At 37.6% G+C, this 20,977-nt stretch overlaps 1 protein-coding gene across 1 annotated transcript in view; it reads right to left on the reverse strand.

Moving 5' to 3' along the window:
• Window positions 1-9,637: 9,637 nt before the first annotated feature.
• Window positions 9,638-20,977, reverse strand: part of LOC102228515 (neuritin-like protein) — a 53,954-nt gene continuing 42,614 nt past the window's right edge. The window contains exon 3 of the mRNA XM_014472112.2: window positions 9,638-12,125. Coding sequence (XP_014327598.1) covers window positions 11,828-12,125 — 298 coding nt within the window. The 3' untranslated portion in view covers window positions 9,638-11,827. The remainder of the gene's footprint in view (window positions 12,126-20,977) is intronic.

The raw sequence follows: 20,977 nt of genomic DNA on the forward strand, positions 1-20,977 counted from the left end.
ATATTTGAAATGTCTTCTAGTTCCAGTGTTAAACTTTTATTATAATTTAAAGTTCATTGCTCCACTCCTCATCTATTAAATAGTTAAAAACAACAACAGTGCAGAATGCCACACCTGATGTCGTGTTTCTACATCTTGCTTTATGTGAGAGCAGCATTCAAGAGTTGCCCAAATGAATAAATGAGGAACTTTGACGGATTTCTCTCTGCAGGAAAAATCTTTTCTATAATTGAGGCTGCTGAAGGTTGGCTGCTCCCTGGAAGCTGGTGGAAGGAAGATGACCTTTGAAGCATTCTGCTGAGTCTGTAGATCACTCCAACATCTTCACACTCAAGCAGGGAGCAGATGCTCCGCTGGAGTGGGTAGGTGTTCATGTTATACTGTCCCGGACCGGTTCCAGTCTGTGTTTACACATGCTTGTTCACTCACTGTGTAAACTTGAGGAGCAGCAGGGCCCTCGTCTCCTCTCCATTAAATGCTGCTTATGTTTGCCGAGGCATCCGGTGGTAATGAAATATTCATCCAGAAAAAAGTAAACATCCAAATAACTTGGAGCAGCTCCTGCCTGATGTAAAGAAGATGCCTCAACCTGAAGTTCCTTCATCCCGTCTGCAGAAAGCCTCTATTATTGATCAGGATGAAGGTAGGAGTTGAGTTTTATTAGTTATTTGTTGCTTTGCAGTGGTTAGCTTTGCTAACAGTAAAGTGCTAATCATAAACATTAGTTCCACTAATGCTAAATCTCTATGCTAACATGGTATTTAGTGGAAGCTAATGCTAAAGCGCTACATTCGTCTAAGTTGATACCCATCATGTGTCAAAACAATTCAACTACACAAATTTTTGTGTGAATTTGTTTAAAAGTGACCAGCTGTGCTTCCTTTAAGAGGCTAGAAAGGTCTATGGCCTATACAAAACATGTTCATTACACAAAATTATTCTTGACAATGAGTTTTTATTCTGCTCAGTTCTGCCTATTTTGAGCTTCTTTCAGACTGACCGGAAAGGAGCTCAACGTTTACACATACATCTGTTTTAATACCTCAAAACAGATGTACAATTATACAACTGTATGTCTTTCAAAAGCAGAAGTGGAGCCTCCTGCACAAAAAACAAGAATGCAGCAAATGGTTTCTGGATGGTAAGTCAACTACAAAACACTTGTCTTTTCCAGTAGCCATTGTACAGCACATTCTGGGGGAAACCAGCTGAACAAATATGCTGGAGCTCCACTACGGTTGCTAGGTAATGGGTGGAACTCTGCTAGGGTTGCTAGGTAACAGGGTAGAACTTTGCTGGGGTTGCTAGGTAGCTTTTTTTTTGGAAGGTTTTTGAAATGGCTCATTTTCCAAACACAAAAAATATATTCAAGATCTATCAGCTTGAATATTTTTTAAGCTAAATATTTAGCTTGCTAACTAAAAGTTTGAAGCTAAATGTTTACCTTGAAACTAAATATTTAGTTTGAAACTAAATAATTATCTTGCTAACTAAATGTTTGGTGCTAAATATTTACTTTGAAGCTAAACTAATTGGAGCTAAAGAACCCTCAGGGGTTTTTTTCTCCCCCACGTTTTGTTCAGCACTGAAAGGTAAAAATTTCCTTTTACAAGGACTCTTCCAAGTTTTGGTGGTTTTGCCCTTTTTCTTGCCTGCCAGTGGTGATAATGCTACCAGACAACTGGTTGGTGTATCGATAACACTTATAATGGTCGCCTACGCCTTTTAAATATTCCCCTGAATGTATGTCAGGCATGAAACTATTTTTTTATATTAATTTCCTGACATATATATTATAGATATTATTTTGAGAAAATTTAAGCAGAACCTATTTTGAACGAAGAGCAGCTGGTTTATTCAGTCTATCGCCTCAGGTTTACACTGTAACCAACCCGTGCTTGTTTATGCAACACATGACTGTGAATATGTTATTCTTGTGAATTATTATTTCATGATGTTTTTTATTTTTCCTGTGCTTCAGTGAATGTAAATAGAGGAAAAATACGCTGCTAGAATTAAAGAAAACTTTTTCAAAACACATTAAGCCTCCATTTTACAGATTTCAATCTTTTTATTGCCGCTGACAATTTTATTTAGGTCATTATTTCTGTTCTAATTTATTATATTTTGTCTGTCCATTACTGGCCGTGTTGAGCAGTTTTCCACTTTAAGGACAAATAAATGTGTGTTACCTCTGCTGCAAGGACTCCAAAATACTCCAACTGCAGATCCTCAGGATGTGTTGTTCAGCACGGCTGCGTTGGTTACCAAGGTTGCCACAACCAGGAGATTCACTGATGTCTTTCCTTCGCCGATGTTTTTTATTCGACAAAACAGAGTTTAAAATTAGAACGTAACAAGGACACAATCAGTTTATCAGTCAGCACTGGTTTCTTGATTTTCTACAAACGTGGTAAAACTGTCTGCATGATGAAGTACGGCCCAGAAGAGGAATGTGAAGGAGGAGGAGAATAATGGGATGTACATACAGAAAAGAGCAAAAAGTGAAGCAGTAAAGGGACAGAGGGCTGGAAACAAGGAGACAAATCTAAAGACAGCCAAGGACAATGTTTCCTGTGGGAGCCCAAAATGCTGAGTGTGCCGGATCTGAGAGGAGTCGTGGCTGGTCTGATACAGCACAGATAGTTAGCCTACAGTAACGATATTAAAGCAGAGCGCTTGATGCGAGCAACAGAGCTTTGGACATAGAAAGTTCCTATTTCTTAATGAGAGGATCTTCCACTTTCTGTTTCCAACATTAAATCTGCGGTCTGGGTTTGTAAAATTACAAATTAACAGCAAAGTCATATCTGGGACCTGCCACAGCAATGCATGGAAGGAACTCAGGCTTTCAGCACTTCAGATATTGTCTGTATTTTATCACTTCTTCAGCCTGAAAATAGTCACTAATTTTGATACTTTCTTCTGGTGTTTTTGACTCTTCTCCAAAACCACCTTTGTCGTCTTGGAGTGGAGAAACCTACAGGTGTTCTCACTTGTTCTCACAACACTGTACATTTCTGTATCAGTGTTGCCACAAAAGGAGTCGAGCCAGACTAATATGGCCTCCAGTAAATCTGATATCTCAGTCTTTTCCAAAACACTGTGACAGGTCTCTCTCTCTCAGTTCCTTCAGAACTGCAGAGATCTCCATTGGGGAGAAGTATTTCCCTGGATGGTGAACTGCTGTGTGTATAAGACTTGCACGGGATAAATGATGCCTCTATAAATAGCTTTTCTTGAACCATACACCTTCGGGTCACTCTCATGTTGAGAATACTTTGGATACTGGATTTCATCCAACTATTGTTGAATCTGTTGGAGAACTTACAGATCTTATTCTCTGTCTTTTTCATGTGTCCTTTTTTCCGTCCTTTCAACATCTGGGTTTTCAGAGCCAACCCTCTGTTCCTCACAACAACCTCTGTTCCTTTCGCCGTGGTTTCAGCTTTTGCTGTGAGCCCAGCCTCAGAAAAAACGTCCCCAGCCAGGTCAGTTTTATTACTACTATTGCTGGAAATTGTTGACTATGCAACTCAAAAACAGCAGCAGTCTTTAACAGTTTAGAAATTTTTTTTATTGATATAATATTTAAATTTTAGGTTCACTTTTGTCACGGTATCTCAGACAGTTCTGATTCTTCTCTTCTGGGGTCCAACATACTGAAAAGATGGCCACTATAAAAAAAAGTGTTTTGCAGATCCTTTCACAGGTGCAACACAATATGTGACCAGGTTTTAATTTACTCCTGCACAAGTCAACATAAATAATACATTAGGTATGTTCTCCTTTTTCCCTTATCCACTGTATTCCATGTGTGTGCTGAAGGCCATTCTGCATTTTTCCTGAAACAATCAGAAACGTGGAAAGTTTGGTAAAGATTTTTAGTTTTCCCACAGTTTGTGGCACTACTTCAGCTATTAGAGAAAGTTCCTATCAGAGAGAGAAAGGTCTTTTTAAGGTAAAAAATCATATTACATTATTATCTTAAAGCCATAATTTAACGAGGCTAGGGTTTGTTTTCTGTAATATTACTAGCAGGAGAGCAATTTTTAAATGTATTTCTTCTTCTTTAAATGTATTTCTTCTCTGACTCTTGAAACAAATGATTCAACTGTCAGCATGCAGTCAATCAGCTCTCATTCATTCAGTCTTTCATTTGTTACAGGTGTGTTGGGGAACCTGCCCAGGTCATCACATAGCAGGAAGCGGACTATGGCGCAGGGCATTCTGGGTAAATATAACCAGAACAAACGTGCGAGACTAGCGCTAGCGGGAGAAATGACTCGAATTTTTTTGCCAAAGACAAGACAATCACTAAAATCTGACTTCCCTCCATTTTTGTGGAGAAGGAAGTTGCACTCTGAGTTTTCTTCAGAGGTGTTTGTGTCGTTTCCTTCAGTGGTTCATGGTGCAGCGCCCCCACAGGAGAGGAGGGGAACGGGTTTGTTTAGTTTGTGAAAGTGAACCTCAGCGGCTGGAAATGAAACAAAGTTTTGGTTCCTAATCGAACCGAGTCTACCGGACTACCAGGTGTGAAAAAGCTTAAAATAGAAAAATGTAATGAATTTGTTAATAACTAACTGCATCAACAACTCTTAACATTTTAAATAACTGTCCATTAAAAAATTGTGCAAGTACTTTAAATTACCATAGCAGAGTTCATAAACAATATGTCCGGGATTTTTTTTTCTAGGGCAAAATTTATGAACAACAAACATTATGGCTGTAGTATTTTCTTTTTCTTGTGAAGAAATGTCTTTAATGTGGCCATATCTAAAGTAAGTAATGTTTAGATATGTCCCTATTCCAACACACCTGATTAAATGGGTGAACTACCTCCTCAGTATGTTATCCTGCTAATGAATTACTTATCGGATTAAGTTGTTTTGACAAACCATGCTCTTCAGATTTCCATTAATGAGCTCCTCCTTCAGTTCTTGCTGGATATTTGATCACTCTTCTTCTTCTCAGAAATGGTTTTATTTTAGGGCTCATGCAGGGGAAACAGCCACTTTAATCCAGCGCTGACATTTCTGAACAGATGAGTGACCAAAACTGACAATAAAAAAATCACAATGTGCGACTTGCAAAGAGAGTCCAGACACAGATGAATGGATGAACGTGTTCATTTGATCCTGCATGTCGAATTTTAAATCTGTGTGGACTTGTGAAAAAATTCATTGCATTTAAACTCATGTTTTCTTATCTTGCCTTGGATCCATTGTTGTACGGTGGGTTGTTGTTGCACTCTGAAAAAGGAATGACTCAAATAAATCCTGAAAATTAATCTGGCAGCCATGGTGTTTGTTAGTGTGTTTGTATCTGGTGTTCAGATGAGGCTTTCTGTTGTGTCTGGTCACTGTTTTTAACTGTCAGCGTCTCCGGTTACTGCCAGATACCAGCATCACTCTTCTCCTAACAGTCCATGGGCCAGAGGCCAAAATTTGACATTTTTGTCCATTTCAGGTTGGACAAAAATGTCCATCAATATTTTTTGAAAAGATACATGTCTGTAGTTCATATTTTGGTCTGATAGCTCTTCCAAAATGGCAGCTGAGTCACAGATATCAGCTCATGAAGTTAACAACCCCTTTGTTTTTTGAGACTGGTATATGTCTGGTTTAGGCTGATGGTATGGGCATTTGTCAAAGGTCTGTAATATAGTGTTTGGTATCATCTTAAAGGGGACACTCTTGGCTTTCATTTAAACCAGGTTTTGAGTCTCTCTGACCAACACAGAGGCCACTAGAGCTCGTTAAACCAAAGATAATACACATTTTTCCACACCTTTTGACCAAACTAGATACATTTCTTTTATCCCAGGGACTTCAGGGACACAAGAGTTAACAACTGAAATACTCAACAGACTATTAGGAGTCAGAAAATGTTTGATATGCCTATACAGTCTGTCTATGGGAGGCGATTATAAGCTGTAATTTGCAGTTACAGACTTGGGCTATAATCTTAACTGGTTCGTTGGTGTGAGTGGGATAGTGGGAGCCGTGTTTAGAGTGTCACTCGTGTCTAGTTGTTAGTTATAGAAAAGTTAATCAGTAATAGTAGAAATGACAAATTCTGAGGTAAAAAAAAAAAAAGATTATTTCCAGATGGTTAGACTAGTATTGACAGCATAATTCAGATTATTATATTACATTTCTGCCAACAGATGATAACCTTTGGTAGCATCTACATTATACTTGCTGAGGATATTGATTTCAATCCAGCCCACAAATGAGTTCATTAAAAAATAAAATCAGTAAGATGTAACCATTTAGATTCAGCATGTAACTTTTATTTAAAAATCTATGTATTTATTAAAACTGTCACTGTGTTGTCCTGAGACCCTCCTCCTGGCTCTGATTGGTTGTGTCAATTTAGCACTGGGAGAAGGCAGAGGGGCTTGAATTTGTCTTCACAGATTATGTGAAGAAACTATGACTCAGCTGCCATTTTGGAAGGGCTATCATACCAAAATATTAACTAGAGACATGAATCTTTTCAAAACATATTGATAGACTTTCCCACACTGAAATGGACAAAAAGATGATCTGGCCCATGGACTATAACGCAGGAACTTATCTCACAATTTGAATCTGAATACATACAAAGTTTTAACTGAATTGGACCAATTCCTCTTACTTATCAGTAGGTTTGTCCGGATGGACGGACATCTTAGCTTACCGTCTTCTCTGTTGTAATATGCTGTTTGCACTTCATTCAAGTTCAACAAGAAAACAACCAAATAGTGCATCACTGAGAAGATTTCCAGAAATAAAGGAGGTTTGTCAGTTTCTTCACTTTGATATTGATTTAGGACTCAGCAGAGCAAAACTATAGAAGCTGTCACTGTCAAAACAAAATGAAAAGTACAAAATGAGCAAATGAGCTCCAAAACTGAGGAGCTAAACCCAGAAATCAATAGTTCAACGTCCCAAAATTACCCAAAATGTGAAATAGTGGTTTTTACAGAGGTTAGACTTTAGTTTCCTTTTTCCTCACATCTTACAAACATCCATTCATAGCGATACAAAACACAGGTGTATCTACTAAGAAGGAAACCTATACGTTTTTACATATTTCTTGATTCAGTAATTAAAATCAATGCAACTAGCTTGAGCCAAAACACACAACTTTAATGTAAGAGACTTAAAAATTATGATTATGATCCATTTTCAGTAAGATACGCATTTTGATTTCTAATGAAATTAGGAAATGCACATACAAATACTATCTTAAAACAATAATGCATTTTTTAAATTATATTTTCCCTCATGAATTTCCTACACTTTGTAAAAATGATTATGGCAGTAACTGCGTTTCCATTACAAATGTCCACAAAACCTTTTCAATATTCTGTAAAAGTTGAAATAAGAACATTTCACAATTGTGGTGTTTTTATAAATAAGAAATACAAATAAAATCACATGTGAATAAGTTTGTTCACGTGATATGTCATTAAAACACATGCCACACCATGATCCTCCAACCACCATTGTCTTCTTTGTCGTTTCCACCAGTAGTAACATCCGGTTGTTGATCATGTGATGTGAAAAAAAATGTTTCATGAAAAAAAAACACAATTTCAAAACAGCATAAAAACCGCCACATCCAAATGCCAAAATGATTTTATCAAAAATCAAGACATTTTTAAAATTTGCGTGTTTTGATTAAGCAAATTTATTTTCAAAATGTCAAATTACGCAAACTTATGGTCAACGGAAACACAGCTACTTCTGCAAAGTGAAATATTCCTGCTGGTTTTTCACCGGGATTTTGTTTAATTTAACATTAAAACACAGTGGGCTGCTGGTAGACTTGAACATTTGTGTGTAAATATTTCCTGCAATGTATTTTTATATTGACTTTAATGAAATACGTCAACCTCACCCTGCTATGCACTAATTTGGAAGTTATTCCTGCTCTGGAAACCTTTTTTATTCAGAATGCAAATAATTTTTAAAATTGTGTTTCCAGGTTGTTAGATCAGAAAACTGATTTGATAGTGGACATTTTTTCTACTCACTTAAGCTTATTTTTAGAAGCTTAGATGATCTGAACAAAAGAACATATTTGTTTTCCTCAGTTGTTGCAGAGTGAAGCAACAAACAGTTTCATATGTAGTCCGATTGTCCGCAGTCATAACTCAGATTACATCGCCCCCCTGATGGGACAGTGACTGATGCACTAACGCGATATAGAGTCTCAAGTGGAGCGCTGGAAAATAATTTCTCCCTCTCTTCTGGCCAACGATGTTACCGAGAACTGCTGCAAAGCAAAATCAGATCTTTTCCCAAAGAACACATCATCTCATAACAGACTTCATGAGTTTTCTCTTACAGCAGAAAATCTCATCGGAGCGAGTCGTATTCCCACAAAACACCTCTGGTTTATGATGATTAAGAACACAGCTCAGTCCACCCAGATCCATACAAACACACTCAGCCTGATTCGCAGAGTTTAGCCTCACATATGTGATTTACACACATTTAGCCTGCAGTTACAACATCTTATCTGAGCTCTCAAATTGCTTTTCCTTGGCGAGTCGGCCACTCAGGCCTCTAATTGCTAATTCTGTCAGTTTAATTAAAGTTCAAAAATACAGGAGTCTCTTTAAACCAGCCGAGCATATCTGTGGGTGAAGTCCCTCATGAGGGGAAAAAATAAAAAAAAATCTGTGGGCTGCCTCCAGTTTCTTTCTGCTTTGGTCATGAATTTGCTCTCAGTGTTTTGCTGCACCTTTGGCTGCTCTGTGTTTTAAAATCCGGGTCAAAATGTGAAAGTTGTGGGGTTCTGTTCCTCCTGAGCTTCTGCGGGACATGAAAAAAAAAGCTCGCAGCATTTTTCTGTTAAATGAAACCCTGTTCGGCATTTTTAACGAACTTGCCACTGGCAAGGTAGATGACTTCTCTAGATTTCTGTGCTTAATCATAATTTATTTATTTCCACTTTTGCCATAAGTTCTTCTTCTTTTTCTTTTTCTATACGTCTTTGTATAACTCTTTAAAGTCATCCTGGCTTTGATTATTTGTCTAGAGAGGAAAGTAAACCTACAACCTAAAGCCCCAAGTGTAAAACCCACTTGCTAAAAGAAAGAAGAGTGGATTCAATCTTCAAATAAGCTGAACGCTGTTTGCTTTCCAAATTTGCTCATCTCTCTGTCCTCCTTTAATCTGAAAGTATTTCTGATCCTCAGAATAAGCTTGCAGGGCCCAGATTCCCTCCTGAAGCAGAAAATTCACCCGGCATGTGAGCGAGTTCAGGTTCTGACCGGAGAACATACACAGGGCTGCAGTGCAGAGAAACCTTCGAGGATATTCCACCATCACTAAATAAAAAAAGGAGGAAAAAAGCAGCTGCAGTGAGCTTCGACTTTAGTACAAACAGTTCCCTGCGAAGGTTTACAAGCCCTTCACCTTTTTCTTTTTGTTTATTTTATTTTTTTTACAGGTTTTTACTTTACATCTCCAAACCTAGTTCAAGGGTCTGCAACCTTTACAATCCAAAAAGCAATTTCTGCCCTCAGTTCACCGACAAAGCGCAGCTTAGAGCCACAAAAACACAGTTTGATTTCTTTTTTAAAGTTTTAAAATAAAATAAGAAAACATAAAACTTTTGGGAAAAGATGGATGCATTTTCTCACATGGGATAATTATATTTATGGAAAACAATCTAAAAGTATATCTATATTATGCTGCTTAGTGATACTGTTGTGGAAATTTTATGCAATTAACTCCATAAAAACGGCAAAAATCAGATTTTGTCTTCATATCTATGTTTTAAAAACATTACAATGGACTTTCTGTAGTTAAAGTTGGAGAATGCAAATTTTATTTTTTAAAAATTGTTTTTTACATATTTGTTAAAACTATCATTAGGTCGTGACAGTATATAACACAGATAATCTGTGAAAAAAATTGAGCTCCTCCGCCTTTTCCCAGTTCTCCCAGTACAAACTGCAGAACACACCACTTAGACAGAAACAACCAATCAGAGCCAGGAGGCGGGTTTTAGCGCTGTCAATCACTCTCATGCTAAATTGATGACAGTGGCTAAACGGTTTTCCTGTTATGATAAGTTGTTTTTCACAATTAACACATTGAGCAGCATTGATAGGCAGCGCTAAGCCCCGCCTCCTGACTCCGATTGGTTGTGTTTGGTGCATTTCTTCAGAGAACAGTAGCAGCTCAGGGAGGAGCAGATCAATCTTTCCACAGATTACCCATGATGCCATGTTGTCAGGACAAAGTGACAGGTTTAGCAAATATGTAATAAACCTTTTTTATAAATATAAAAGTTACATACTACAGCTTAAACCAAAAACAAATAATTGACAAAAACATAAGAGACACTTTTAGAAATGATTGCAACTGCCTGTTTTAGGAGCTTAAACACTAAATACCTTTTGTTTAGTTATATTTCATTCTAATTTAGATACAGGCAGGAATCCACTGGTTCTGTATCCACACCTTTTGACCAAAAGGTCCTGCTGTAAAAATAAAATCATAGTAATTAACAGAAAGAAAAGCTTGAAAGCATCAGACTGAGTGGAATCTTTATATCCTCTGTTGATTCTCATCCCAGTGTTGAGTTTTATGCCTCCTTCTTGTCCTGCTTCACTTTATTTTCAGGAAACATGGAGTTTCTTTGTATTGCTTTGCAGACGACTCCCTGCTTTAGCTCCTTCTTTAAAAGATAAATGGTTTCTCTGTAGACTCAAATGTTCAAATCCCTCAATGACAAAGATTTATTTGAACTTTTTACTCCAAATCCTAAACTTGAATGAAAACTTGTAAGATCTTTTTTTAATTCAGTCAAAAATAAAGAAAATTCTATCATGCCAGCTTTTTTATAATAAAAAATAACAACAAATTACAACAAACTCTCAGATCTTAACTTTTCTTTTCTGCTATTCTCCACTTTGCTTTATTCGCTGTTATTTCTTTCTGATAGTTGCTCTTACTGACCCAGGTTCTGGTTCTGCTGGAGGTTTCATCCTGTGGAGTTTTTCACTCCACTGTCGCCACATGCATGCTCAGCTTGAGAAGTTGCTGTTAAATCAATCACACAATGAAGACAATTGTAAAAGTTGAGTAGATTTTGAGCCAGAACTTTTACCTTCTGCCCTTCAAAATGTACATTTTTTAAATTATTTTTGTAAGTTTGTGCAGAAATCGTTTCCTGTTCCCCAATCAGAAAGTTCGTGCCACCAGTTGTTTATTTCAAATAACCAACTTTTTATTTAAACTGTGGTTGGACACACATATTTGCTCTCATTTGTTTGTTATTTGTTTTAAACTTTGGTGAAAAACAGCAATCTTCAATGCAATCAGTGTTTGGAGCTTAGAAAATAAACTTTTAAAGACAGAAACACAAATTTCGCCTAAAATCTCAATAAGCAAGTGAATGCATCATAAATCCTAACAGTATTGCTTGTGACTTTGTCGTTACTTTTTCTGTTATCACAGTTAGGAACCTGAAGCCTTCCTGGAATCATCACATGCAAACCTATGACTGCATTTCGAAAGTGTGAGCGCGTAAAGACAAACACGTGGCTCCACTGTGCGTCTCTAAAACTGTGTTTGCAGAAGTACAGAGCATATTTCCAACAGAAACACTCATTAAGCGGCAGAGAATATTCATGAAACGGAACCGAAGTTCAGAAATGTGTTATCAAAAGGACTGTGAGGCCGTCTCAGCATGCAATTAGAAATATGCAACCCCTGGCAGAGCAGAGGAAGAAGCAGAGGAAAGTCTATGGACTTGGGGAAAGAGAATATTAGACAAAGTTTTATCTATTTACACTAGTCACATTTCTTCAGGGTAGCTATATCCAAAGGAGCAGCAGTAGGAGAGGAGCCAGTAGCAGCAGAGGACGGAGGCAGCCTGCCGGATGATCTGCGCGTCCTCTTAGAGACTCCTGGTTGATCTCCTCCTGGCTCAGGGAGCCGTGGGGGGAGATGGAGTCTGCCGGGTGGCTGTTCCGGTTGGAGCACATGTCGTAAAGGTTCCCAGAGAACTGCATCTTCTTGGATTCCTGGCGAAGAGACTCCCAAACGGCCGCTGCTTCCTCCGGACAGCCAGCCATCGCCACGTTAGCGCAGTCATGAAACTCATCCCAAGACCTGCAGACAGGAAGTAGACAAAGGTTAAAGGTGAATTTCATCTGGTATTTATCACCGAGATACAAAACATGTCACAGATTTTACATCTCAGTTCGGACAGAGCAACTGTCTCTCAGTGAACGACGGCATAGAAAGACAAGCTGTGAATTATTTCTGTCTGATTAATCAAGTTAAACGTTTTTGTTGTAATTAGCATTACCTCAGTTATCTGTCTTTGTTTAATGCCAGAACCATGAGTGAAACGTTTGTGGGGGGGAAGAATATTGTAATGACATTCTCCAGCTTTCAGATCACAAAGCAGGGATTGTGGAAGCAAAGGGGCGTGGCTTACAACATGCCACCAAGGAAAATTGGCTGAATTATTATTGCCGTTACAACCTTTGTTCATGCTGTCTAATTAATAACATTTAATTTTCTATGTTTTAAGTTATTTAAGCCTTCAGCATTCTTGCTGAATGCCAGAAGAAAAACAGGCAAAATAATTGTTTTGGGAAAATTAAAGTTACTTTCAGATCAAGCAGCAGGGATTGTTTAATGAAGAGTATTGAAACTAAACCAGAGAATCAGGCTGAGGAAGCTAATAAGAGCTGATTTTTTTTTGGTTCATATTCTGACTGTTAAAATAAAACAACTGTAAAATTTGTTTCTGTATGAGTGGGCAATCTGACAAAATCTGCACCAACTTTCTGTTATCTCTGTGTTTACTTATCTTCAAAACACAAACAAAACAAATAGAAAAGTGAGACTTCTAACAGGAAAAGATGCAGGAGCTAATCAAACAGTTTATGAGAGAGCAAAAGATTATATTTTCTGTTCTGCTGACCTCAAAGCTTCACATCTGCAGCGAGGAATATTTGACTTTAATTGGCTGCTAATTCTTCCCCTCATCATGAAAGTGTTGGATAAACTGTCTCTGAGGAGAGTTAACATGCAGAGCTGGAAAGCAGAAACAATCTGTCACGAGGAAATTATTTAGTCCTACAAAAGCTTTAAGTTGGGCTTTGATTAACAGCAACAACACACATCGGTTTCCGAACATAAGAAATCCACTCAAACATGATTTACACACAAACAAAATGAATGAAATACAGAAGAAAAGGCGAGTTTTGACTGTAATTCCAGGTTCTTAGCTGGTTCTGAATGGAAAAAAGGAGTTTATTGGGGAGTTTGGACAGTGAAGCACACTATTTCAGCAGATAATTGAATGTTTAGGCTAAAATCTTTCACATGTGGTCACAAAAACTTAATACAGATTCTCCCAGAGGCTTACTTTAAATATATATATATACTGTAGGTTTGAGACTTTATTATGGCATATTTTTATTGAATGAAGAATTGACTCAAATTCTTATTAATAAATTACCTCTAAATGCAAAAATGCTTCCTGTTGATTTTTATTCCACAGTAATTCCAGTGGATTAAATTGATGAGTAAATTTCACCTGCACCACCACAGCCCAGAATGAAACTGAAAATGAAATCCATAGCTGAAGTGAAGAGCAGAAACCAAAATCTTTCAGCAGCTTCACTTTGTGCTGGACATCTGTGTGATCAAACAGCGCACAGAAACGCACACAAACATTTACCTCTGACAGACTTTACCTCACATCTGTTCTCCCTACCGGCATCCCTTTTTAAGCTCACATACCTGCGCCTCTGCACAAGCATCTTTACAAAATTTAACAGCCTGAGCGCCCCCAATGCGGCTGCATGGTGGCTTTTATCCAAGACTTAGACACTCCTGAGGTCCGGCTCCTGCTGCAGCTGGAGGGCAACTGTTTACCCGAGCCGAGCGAGGAGGCATCTGGCTTTAGTCTGTGCAGCCATCAGGGTGCAGACAGAGTGTTTGCAGGGGGAAACGTGATGGAATCCCATTCAGCAGGGGATATTTTTTCCTGTCTGCGGGTCTGAGATGTTTCCTCAGATGGACACAGGTGGTGCAGAGACAGCAGAAACTCGGTGAGGACACTGACAGACAAGCAGCTGCTTTCACAGTAATAAAACCTCCTGAGAAAACGTCTGTTCCGCTGCGAACGTCCTGCTGCTGCTGCTGCTGACGTCCAAAAAATGCTCAAAGTCTCAGCTCACTCTGTCTTCTGCTGGAGCTTTTTTAGATCACCTCTAGCTTTCGCTGCTCAGTGCCACAGCGTAGCATTAAATTATGTTACACATCCAGATACATGCTGCTGTAATGACATGGTAGGGACGGAGAAGAAGAATCAGAAAACAGAATGTTCTGCTCTGCAGAGACGATCTGAACCCTGACAGTCGGCTTCATGTGAGACGGATAAACCGCAGCACAGCTTCTCAGCCTTAAAAGCCCAAATCTGACAGTTTTACTTGTTTAAAATTGAGGTTTATGACAAAACTGGTGCAACATTTTTCCTGATATGGACCAGTTGCTCATTTGAAGCTACAACAAGGTGCTAAAAAGTTTCTCTTGGCTCTGATAGATAAAAAATCTTTTTATACAAATGTTAGAGAAACTGCAAACTGGTCAAACAATAATTTGCCTGCCTGAAACATCGACTGACACACTTGTTGCCATTAACTGCTGCTCAGCTGGCTGAAAGAAGGCTAAAACAGTATTAGCTTGCTCAGAATAAAAATTAATGCAGCATTTTTCCATGCCTCTGAGGCCATAGAAATCTGTGAAATTATGTTGTTTTCCCTCCTGGTAGACTTTGTTTGATTGGGATCAAAGATGCAACATTTGTTCCATTTCCAACCAAAACCTTTGTTGCATCCCTGAACCTTTGGTTGGAAACGTGCATGTTTGCACAAAGCTGTAATGTCTACCATCATGGCCACTTTGAACGAAAACAATCAAAGAGCAATGCGCATGCTCTGCATGCTCTTTTGTTCTTGTGTTTTATTTATTTGCTAATTAAATAAATATCAATGTATATAATTGAATAAAATAATGATCGCTACTGTACACAGAGCATTACAAGAACAAGGAACGGCTCTCAGTGAGGCTCCGGTCGTATCTTCTTAGTAAAGAAAAGTTCAGAAGACTCGGATCGTTCATGAATGTCACATCACCATATTGCAGACTTTTGGACACAGTGTTGTCCCATATACTGTATGTAGTGATGCATCCTGTAGATGAAATCTTTTCTGAAACTGATGTATATAATATATATTTTAAATGACGTGGCGGAGATATTCATTTTTATAAAGACCAGCTATGTGTGTACAACGCCTAACTTTCATAAATCGTTTTTATTGATATAAAAACACAATTTTGTGTGAATGAAAATCAAAATGCATAAATACTATTTGTATCTGAGGGTGCCAATAATTGTGGCATTTGTGATTATAACAATTATTTTTATTGAAAAATGTTAAGCTAAGTAAATGTACTAAAAAAGGTTGAGTTTATCTCAGTTTGTCGCCTGAAAGATTCATTTATTTTAAGGTTTTTAACAACTTTTTCCCAGGGAAACCAAGAGGTGGGGGTCGCTGTAATTCTGCTTTTTATATATATTCATCACAGAAACCACATAAAGTGGAGTAATTATTCCACTCAAGGTTGATGAATTAAGAAAAACTAAAAAAACTAAAAGATAAAACAACCTTTGGGCCCAGAGCGCAGCGTGAACTGAGAGAGGAGGAGGGATGAAAAAATGCAGCTATTCTTGGTAAAGAGTTTGCAAAGCTTTCATGTTGAAACCAACACTTGAGCTGCTGTGGCCTTCGTAGACGTAACAGGGTTGCCATACTTAAAGGTAAAATACTAAATTCTCTATTTTTTGCAATTCAAACAAAACACGTGATCTACATTTTCCACTGAAGCACTAAAAGTTTAGGTTTTAAACGTCTCTGCATGCAGATAGAAGCCCTGCAGGTTCATAATCACAGTTTTGTTTGTTTTTTTTTTTATTTTGAGTTACTTTAGAATAAAAGCTGTGAAAAATATGTCTAAATAAATCGATGCGATAAGTAGTGATGGATGCTGAACTTTCAAATGTTTTGGCCTCTTTATCTGGCTCCAGTTTAAACTGTTGCATCCCCGAAGAGTTGTGAACCTGAAAGGGACTTTAAACTGCGGCAGGAATTGAAATGGAGAGCAGCGCGGTGAGCAGCAACAAAAGCATGAATGGCTTTATCGAAATCTGCAGAGAATAGCAACATAAAAGCAGGTAGAGGTGCAGCAGAGGGAAAAGATGGAGTAAAAGGAAACTCAACCTTGTATGGGAGGTTTTCTGATTACACCCAGACTTCTGCCATTATTGTGTGACCGTAGCCAAGGAAACAAAAGTTAAATTTCCACCTATTCGCCTGTTAATACTTTACAAATACTTCGACTGAAAGGTTATTAGTTTTCTCTATTTGGCATCCTGACATTTTAATAAAAAATTGTTAAGACTTTTATTATAACTACTCAAAATGTTTCTGAGCATTCTTTGATGGACTGCATAGTTCTTGTAAGATGATTTGATATTTATCCATCCACAGATTAAAAGAAGTCGTTGCTCCTCAGTAAAGAAGGTCATTTGGACTCCAAGATTGATCATCCGTATTTAAAATGAGCAGATTTCAATGACAGGGCTGAAGATATTTACTTGGCTTTAAGTAATGGACTCAGGAACAGCACAAGGCTGTTTTACATCCAACAGATTTTACTGCATGTTGCTGGTTAATCTTCCTTGAATGCTTGTTTGTAATGGAGTCCCTCAGGGCTGAGTGCTTGGACCACTTCTCTACATTTTCTAGCGATGCTCAGTGATATTTATCCAAACTAAAACCAGCAACACCAGAAGCAGCGTTTTTTAAATTTAAAGTCCAAACGGTCTACCTCTCCACATCATTTAAATCTCATCTTAAAACTCATCTTTTTCCCCAGGTTTTTCACACTAAGTGAGATTTTAAATCTTTTGTTGCTATTTATTTATCTGATTCTCCTTTAATTGCTCATAATTTATGTAATTATTTAGCTATTTTATGTCTTTTTAATCTGTTTTTGTATGTATATCTGTATAGCATTTTGGTCCTCTGTGGTTTTTTAAAGTACTTTATAAATAAATCTGGATTGGATTTAATGACTTTTTGAATCAAAACATGAGGAATGCACTTGACGAAATGCTATGTTATTTCACAATTGTTTCCTGTTTGTGGTGTTTATGATTTTTTCATGTTTTCATATTTTCATGATGTAAAGCACTTTGAACTGCCTTGTTGATAGACTGAGAATCCGTAATCAAACTGATTTGGACCAAAAAAGCGAACTCTACTGAACTCTGGTCGGTTCGAATGCATGTGTGAACGCCAAGCAGAGCAGAGACCGCTCCAACAGCAGGAAGTGGACTAAAGCACAGGGCATTCTGGACATAAACAACCAAAACAAACGCTCCTCAAATTAACCAGACTTTCTAGGCAAACTGGAATTTGATTAAAGCAGAGAAGATTTGACTTAGAGTAAGTTAGATCTAGTTTACAAAAACAGGAAGTTGAGAAGCTGAATAGTTGAGATGGCTCCAAACCAACAGAAAACAGCAACTGTAGTTATTTTGCATTATGTCTGAAGCTACGCCGTTTATAACAGCAGGATAATAGATCGGGTAAAACCTGGAAGGGTAGAAGAATGCAGAAAACATAAAGTGGTTTCTATTCTTTCCTTTTAAAGTTCCTCCTTAGGATTCAGCGAAAGGTTACTGTTTAATTCTGCTGCATCTTTTTTTCCCCCTCAGTATGTTTAGCCTGAAATATTTCCCTTTCACCTCAGCAGATCGACGGTGAACGATTGCAGCTGCATAATGCCTATTGTGAGCATAAGGAATAAAAGCAGCGCTGCACTCCTGGGACGACTCTGACAATGAAGCAGCCTTGGCCTAGATGCAAATCACAGCCTCTTATTCACTGTGCTTTTTGTGCACGAGTACCAAGAAAATGGATGGGGCGTGAGCAACGTTTGTGGATCTTTAGAGTGGAGCTACCTTCTCATTAGGTGGCTCTGATAGAAGTGCTAAAGCCATGATCCTGAGAGGAAAGAAGACGGGATGAGAAGCATGGAGGGCTGGAAGAGAATGAGAGAGAAAGTAAGACAAGGACACAGTGTGTATGCAGACATGAGAATTTATTGCTTGTGTGTTACACGCCTGCACATTAGGCAACTCACACTGAGGTGGCTGGGCTGCAGGATTAGTTTAATTGGTACCTCAAGGAATAGAGGAGACTTAACAGCAGTGGAGTGGTAGCAGGACGCGGCTGCAGGGCCATGGTGACACAGACACACAGTTACACAAGTTGTTATTGTGAGGAAAGTGTCTTTAACCAGCGCTGAACTCCCAGCTTTAATCAGGTGTCACCATTAAACCGAGCGCTGCTTCTAAAGTGGTGACAGTAAGAGAGTTTTTAAAGCTCACTAATCCACACAGAGATAATTCAGGGGTAAAACCTAACGAGCGCAGCTTCTTTATGTCCACAACAACCAGGAGTTTTTCCTGCCTCCAGAGCCTCGTCATGCATGAAGCGTGATGTGACGAGTGTCACAATAACCGCCTTCAATAATAATAATGTAAAAAATATGTTTTAAAAGAGTGGAATCAAAGTTTTACACGTCGGAAGTCAAACGAACTCTAATGTTTGTAAAATTAGTCAAAACTTAGCAGCAATAATTTTGGTTATTTAGAAGGTCATTAGAAAATAATTAGTTTTTTTTCATTATTCATATTTCTAACATGTTATTCATTCATTAGCCAGCAAAACACTGACTATAAAAGTTACTATTTAAACACCAAACTAAATTTTTAGCTCGTTAATCAAATATTTTGTTTGCAACTAAATAATTTGTAAATAAATAAATTATTACCTTGCCAAGACTAAATATTTGGAAAGCTTAATATTTAGTCTTCACACTAATATTTAGTCACAAATTAAATATTTAGCTACAAACTAAATACTGAGCTTACCAACTAAACATTTAGCTTCAAGCATTTAGCTTAAAGCTAAATATTTAGTTTGGAGTGAAATATTTAACTTGCCAACTATTAGTATTTAAACTATAATTATTTAGCTACAAACTAAATATTTATATATATAACTGTAATCTACAAACAACACATTTTGTTAGCAGGCTAAAAAGTTTACAAACTAAACTTTTAACTCCAAACTAAATATTTAATTTGAAGCTAAATATTTAATGAGCAAACTAAGTATCTAGTTTAAAAACTAAATATTTAGCTACAAACTAACTATTTAGTTGTCAAGCTAATTTGGGAAGCTAAATATTTTGTCTACACACTAAACATAAGTTTATCTCCAAACTAAATAGCAAATCATCAAATATTTAGTTGACAAACTACATATTTAGCTCCAAACTAAATATTTTGTTTTCAAACTAAATAACAGAAAACTAATGAGTCAGTTGCATCAGTAGGAGCTCATATGAAGGTTCATGAGACCAAGCTTTTATTTTGATACTAACCAAGTGTATGTAAACTTTTAAATTTGAAGAAAGTTACAAAAAAAAATCTCTATAAAAAATTCTCAGTAAATTTTCTGGCATTTTGAAACAGAAATAATTTTTTTAATTTTCTAATTAACGTGAAACAACAGAGGTTTGTTTCTGATTTAACTTTAAACAATAAGAAAAAAATAAGGTGGATGTGTCGTTTTATTCGGTGTATGTAAACGTCTGTTTTCAACTGTATGTGCGTCCGTTTCTCTTGAAAGAACTGAATATTTAATGGGATGTCCTAATTTTCTGAAATATGACTGTATTTTCGTTTTGGACTGGGAATAAATGTGATCCCTCATGAGGAGCCGAGCGCTGCTGGGGGAAAAGTTCACCAGGATTTCCTTCCTGGATCTATTCCCACTGCAGCCCGGTCTTCTATAGCTAACAAAAAAAAAACAATGTATGCATTGAACTAGATAGTATCAAAGCTCTGCATGATAATTATCGGTGTGCCCAAGCATGTTTCTGCTTGAATGCCAACTAAATATTCCCAGGAGTGAGGATCCCACTTACCTGAAGCAAAATCTGAGAGGAATTTATAATTCAGCTTCCTGGATAATGAATGTCTCTGCAAAACTTCGAATTTCAGTCGAATCAAAAAGAGAAATGGAAGCAACAACTAATTCCTGTAAAAACAGACCGCCATAGGAAACTCTACTCAGAAGAAATTCATTATGTTTCCCTTAAGGAGGCTTTGTAAATCTGAAGTAGCATCTGTTTGTCAGAAAAAATGAGAATCCTTCCAGGAGTCAATGACACACAGTGAGCAACAAAAACTCTCTGTGAATTATTACATAACTGTAATCTCTTCATGGAGCGTGCATGAGTCACAATTTCCCTTTTAGTTTTCTTACGGCTCATTCATAATGCAGCGGGAAAGAACGCTGGTCACAATTCCTGTTACGCTTCGCTGAATAAGAAGTTAACCTGTCAGCTTTGCAGCATATGCGCTTTATCAGAGCGTAACTGCAGCTTTACGCTTCCTGCAGCTGCATCCGCTCAGGTGGGATGATTAGAAACAATAACTAAAATTTTGTTTGGGTAAAAACTTTTCCATTGACAGAAACTTTAAAGTTGTTAATATCTCCTTCAGAGCACTTCTTTAGAAGATGGATGACAAAGATGTGTGTAAATATAGCGGCGAGCCGAGGTGACAGAGAGCGAGGGACGAATGATGGATGGAAAAAGGAGATGAAGAGCCGAAATATAAGGAGAATAAATGAGAAGCAAGAGAAAATGAAAGTATGTTTAACTGACTCCATCAGATTTCCAGTTTTAACCTCCAGACAGAGAGCGGAAGGTCAGATTAACAGATTATTTCTGTTATTTTCATTCCTGGAGCAATTTGCTATCATGCTCTTCATCTTTTTTTTATTAAAGGGGAAATATCT

The sequence above is a fragment of the Xiphophorus maculatus genome, chromosome 2 (assembly GCF_002775205.1).
Source record: "Xiphophorus maculatus strain JP 163 A chromosome 2, X_maculatus-5.0-male, whole genome shotgun sequence".
Taxonomy (NCBI): domain Eukaryota; kingdom Metazoa; phylum Chordata; class Actinopteri; order Cyprinodontiformes; family Poeciliidae; genus Xiphophorus; species Xiphophorus maculatus.